General features: G+C 35.1%; 1 protein-coding gene across 1 annotated transcript; it reads left to right on the forward strand.

The window, feature by feature from the left end:
• The first annotated feature begins 2,632 nt into the window (after positions 1 to 2,632).
• Positions 2,633 to 4,747, forward strand: LOC107874479. The gene has a single exon (XM_016721258.2). It carries the CDS (start codon positions 2,633 to 2,635, stop codon positions 4,745 to 4,747), a length of 2,115 nt encoding a protein of 704 aa, XP_016576744.2.
• The last annotated feature ends 944 nt before the right edge of the window (positions 4,748 to 5,691 follow it).

The raw sequence follows: 5,691 nt of genomic DNA on the forward strand, positions 1-5,691 counted from the left end.
GCTTCACTTAATTATAAATTCAGTATTAAAACAAATCAGTAACAGATATTCCTATTAAACAAATGAACAAATATCAGATTTTCCTCCCAATCTTATCCAGTTACTCTTTTTTAAAAACACAATAACAGTTCATTCTTATTAACTGTGTAGGCAACCTTCATATTCTACTCCAATTCATATTCAAATTCATTATACGCAAATCATACAACCATCCATTCATATTTCATCCTCAACTTCAACACAGATCACACTCAAGGAAGGGGAGAAATTTATTTACTTATTTAGTAATTCAAAAACTTACAGCAACAACAAATTTATACATTGCGTTCCAATTTATATCTTTCACATCATCACGGCTGAGTGCTTTCGCTTCGAGTGGTATGTATACTCATTACTTATGCATTTCAACTTTGACGTTTATTTGGATATAACCAAAATATCAAATCTTCTAAAACATATGCAACACGCACAATGGAATTGATATCTGCTATTATTAAAAAATGCAGTATCTCAGTGAATATTCCGCTGGAAATTAACCTCCTGCGACAGCTTCTACCACAATTAGCTCAGCAGGAACTGATGCTGAAAATTAGATCGAAGAGAAATGAATCAACAGCCGAATGTAGTCGAATAAACGAGGAAGATGCTTCTATAAAAAACAATAGATGCAAGTATTCAAGAATGAAGAGAAAGGTTGCAATAATTGAAAAAAATTACAAACATCTGAAAAAAAAAAATAATCCACCTGATACACTTTGTGAATAGATTCACAAAGATGATGAAGCTAACAAACTTCTCAGGCAGACATGATTCAATTCATCAAAACGGTATGCTACTCTGCATCAGTATTTATCTCTTAAAAAAATGATAAAATACTACTTTTTATTCATCTGTGAAGCTTAATAAAACATTAACTACCTTAAAACCCTTATGTTTATATGAATAACTTTGAATTTGACAGGTCATTACACAACAAGTTGGAATTTTGGCCAACCAAAGTACATATGCCAATATTGTGGTGCACTTTTATGGTATGAAGAACGGAAAAATAAAACAGTACCGACAAAAAAACCAATATTCACATTTTGTTGTATGGAAGGAGGCCGGGTCCAACTACCGTTATTGAGGGAACCACCAACATATCTCAAGTATCTTTTGGGAAAAGAATCTGGAAAAGTAGGTACCAATTTTCGTAAAAACATCAGGGCTTATAACTCATTATTTGCATTTACATCTATGGGAGGCCGAGTGGATGGATCTATCAATCGCTCAAAGCGGCCTTATGTTTTCAGGATGAGCGGTCAGAATTACCATCACATAGGATCTTTATTGCCTGAAATAGGTAAAACCCCACGGTTTTCTCGGCTATATATATATGATACTGAGAATGAGATAACCAACAGAATGAATTGTTTGTGGCAAGGAGACGTTGATCCCAAAATTGTCCACGCCTTATCCGAAATGCTGGACGAGCATAATAACAGCATCCCGAATCTGCATTTTTCCTGCGTATTCTATCTAACAGGACAAGGGATGGTCGACAATACAATGTACCCACCACTTCTGAAGTAGCGAGATTAATTGTTGGTGATCTTACACAGGAAAACTTCTAGAGAGATAATATCGTAGAGCATCGAAAAAAGGGACTTCAAAGAATTACAGATTTACACCCAAATTTCATGTCTATGACATATCCATTAATACACCCGTTTGGTGAAGACGGATACAGACTTGGAATTAATTTGGCGGAGGTGAACAATAAGACTCAGAAGCGGCAAAATTTATCGATGAGAGAGTTTTATTGCTTCATGATACAACAAAGATTAAACGAGGGCCCCACTCTCTTACTGGCGGGTAGACTATTACAACAATACATTGTCGATGCTTACATGGCAATAGAGGAAGAAAGATTTCGTCATATTCGGAATAATAAAAAAAAACTCAGAGTTGATCTTTACTCTGGCTTAATGGATGCCATTCGTCGTGGTGATTCAGATAGTTCAATGATAGGAAAAAGTATTATATTGCCCTCATTGCACACTGTGGGACCTCGGTATAGGGCACAAAATTATCAAGACGCAATGGCAATTTGTAGGTGGGCTGGTTATCTAGATTTGTTCCTCACTTTCACATGCAATCGAAAATGGCCAGAAATAAATGAAATGCTACACTTAATTGGAAAACATGACAATGATAACCGAGTGGACATCATATGTAGAGTCTTCCAGATAAAATTATTTCAACTGATGCAAAATCTGAAAAAGCAACAGCCCTTTGGAAAAATAATTGCCTGTAAGTTCTAAATTATACATACTCACATCCGACATTACTTATTCATTCAAGCTATTAAATTTTGGTTAAAAAATATGAATACTTCTGCGGCATCTTAACGAAAATATATATCATTAATTATGTAGGTTTATATACTATTGAGTTTCAAAAAAGAGGACTGCCTCATGCACATATATTGCTCTTCCTGCATCCCACGTTAAAAAGTCCTTCCATTGATCATATCAACACAATTATAACAGCTGAAATACCGGATATGGAAGTTGATCCAGATGGTTATAATGCTGTAAACAACTACATGTTGCATGGACCTTATGGAGACCTCAATCCCTAATGCCCATGTATGAAGCAAGGGAAGTGCAGCAAGCATTTTCCAAAGAAGTTCAATAATCAAACAACTTTTGATGAAGATGGATTTCCCATTTATAGGAGAAGGAACACAGGTACTCAAGTCAAGAAGAACAATGTCCTCTTAGACAACAGATATGTCGTCCCTTACAACAGGAATTTGATTGTCAAATTTGATGCACACATAAATATAGAGCTATGCAATTACTCAAGGTCAGTGAATTATCTATTTAAATATATCAATAAGGGATCTGATAGAGCAACTGCCACAATAGAATGTACTGATACTGCTGAACTACATGATAAGATAAAAAGATATTTAGACTGCAGATATATATCAGCTACAGAAGCTTGCTGGAGGATATTCAAATTTGACATACATCATAGAGAGCCAGCAGTTGAGCGTTTGCCATTCCATTTACAAGGAGAAAACATAATAAGAAGACCTAATGCAGTAAAAACAAAATTCACGGAATGGTTCACGACGAACCAAAAAAATGACGATGCACAAGAACTGACGTATTCAGAATTTCCTACGCATTGGGTTTGGGATGCAAATGGAAAAAAATGGAATAGAAGAAAAATGGGCAAGGCAGTTGGTAGAATTTACTTTGCACATCCTGCAAGTGGAGAACGATTTTACATGAGAATGCTACTGAATTTCGTCAAAGGAAGCACTTTCTTTGAAAGCATAAGAACAATAAATGGAGTATCGTACAAAACTTATAAGGAGGCATGCTACGCATTAGGGTTATTGGAGGATGACAAAGAGTGGAATGACTGTTTGGCTGAAGCAGCATGTTGGGCATCAGGAAATGAACTTAGAAATCTATTTGTCACGATACTAATTCACTGTCAAGTATCTGATTCAGCCAAATTATGGAGGACCAACTATGAAATTTTATCAGAAGATATAACATCATTACAGCGAACGAGATTTCAAGTGAAAGATTTACAGCTAACTGAAAAACAGCTCGAAGCATATACGTCATTTGAGCTTGAGACCATACTTGTAAAGATGGGAAAAAGTTTGAAAGATATAGATGGAATACCACTTCCAGATTCTGCTTTGCTGAGTGACAGGGGAAATCGTCTAATTAATAAGGAACTAGACTATGACAAAGAAGATTTAAAGAAAGTGCATGACAAATCGTTTGCACTATTAAATGATTGTCAAAAGTCAGCGTATGAAGCAATAATGGCATCAATTTCCAATGAAGAAGGATGTTTATTTTTTATAATGGAACATGGTGGTATTGGAAAGACATTTCTATGGAATACAATAATTTTGAAGCTGAGATTGCAATCAAAAATAGTTCTCCCAGTTGCTACTTCCGGAATAGCTGCTTTATTGTTACCAAATGGTAGGACAGCTCATTCACAATTTCATATTCTTTTTGACATAAGTGCGGAATCAACTTGTGAAATAAAAAAAGGAAGTCAGTTAGCGGAACTACTGCTAAAAACTTCTTTGATCATCTGGGATAAAGCACCAATGGCAAATAAATTCTGTTTTGAAGCCTTAGACAGGACGCTGAGAGATATCCTTCGAGTGAAATATGAAAACAATTCTGACAAATCATTTGGAGGTCTTACAGTCGTATTTGGTGGGGATTTCCGACAAATACTACCAGAGATTCCAAAGGAAACATGCACTGATATTATAGATGCTTTGCTGAACTCCTCATACTTGTGGCCATTTTTAACCGTGTATGAGTTGAAGCAAAATATGCGACTTTGTACTGGCAAAGTAACTGACCGTGAGGCTGCTGAAATTACCACTTTCTACAAATGGTTGTTACAAATTGGAGATGGATCTTTTTATGACGATGTGAACAATGAGCTCATTAAATTGCCTCCTGATATATGCATCACATCATCCAATGATCCAATCGACTCAATCGTTGAGGCAGCTTACCCATCTCTCTTGCAGAATTACAATGACCCAGCATATTTGAAAGAAAGAGCAATACTAACGCCTAAAAATGAAATGGTGCAGGAGTTGAATGATACAATTATGAAAATGATACCAGGTGAAGGAAGAACATATTTTAGCTCGGATAATGTGTGTAAAGCAAGTGTGAATACTAATGATGAAAATCTGTTATAACCACCAGAATTCTTAAACAGCCTAAGATTTCCCGGTATCCCTAATCATGACATACACTTAAAAGTAGGCACTTCAGTTATGCTTCTCAAAAATCTAAACCAAAGAGAAGGCCTTTGCAACGGAACAAGATTGATTGTTACATATCTTGGTAATTGGTCGGCTGGCGCAAATATCATCTCCCGAAAGAACATCGGCTCAAGAATAACAATACCAAGAATTATTATGTCTCCCAATGATTCTAAGTGGCCATTCAAGTTGAAGAGACGACAATTGCCTTTAGCATCATGTTTTGCCATGACAATTAATAAAAGTCAAGGACAGTCTCTTAACCATGTTGGATTGTATCTTCCAAAACAAGTATTCACACATGGCCAATTATATGTAGCGGTATCTCGAGTAACAACAAGACAAAGATTAATTATAATAAATACTGACGACAATATGAAAGACCCTGCATTCATTAAAAATATTGTTTACAAAGAAGTATTCCAAAATATATCACCACAAGTTAAAACAAGCACAAAGTATTTCTTCCTTTATCTCCATAATATTATTTTATCATACAAATCATTAAATTATTACGCTCATCTACCGTTGGCTCTATTTTGGGATAATTAGGCATACAAATGATGAATGATGGCATAGATGAAGTAACAGAAGCTCACCGCAATGATATACTGTTGGAAATTGCTTTAAGTTACTGTACTATTTTTTAGCAAAATAAGTTATTTAGATTAAGATGAATTTGAATTTTAAATATTTGTTAGTTTGTTTAGTTGTTGAGATAATTTAGGTTGTTTTAAATTTTAAATTATGCAGCTTTTTATGTTTTGTTGGCTATTTAAAGTCACTTAATGCTTAATAAAATTATTGAATGCTATTGAAAGCTTGAAAGTCATTTCAATCCAAAGAGAGTCATTTTAACCCTGTTTTCGCTGCCCCAT

The sequence above is a fragment of the Capsicum annuum genome, chromosome 6 (assembly GCF_002878395.1).
Source record: "Capsicum annuum cultivar UCD-10X-F1 chromosome 6, UCD10Xv1.1, whole genome shotgun sequence".
Lineage (NCBI taxonomy): Eukaryota > Viridiplantae > Streptophyta > Magnoliopsida > Solanales > Solanaceae > Capsicum > Capsicum annuum.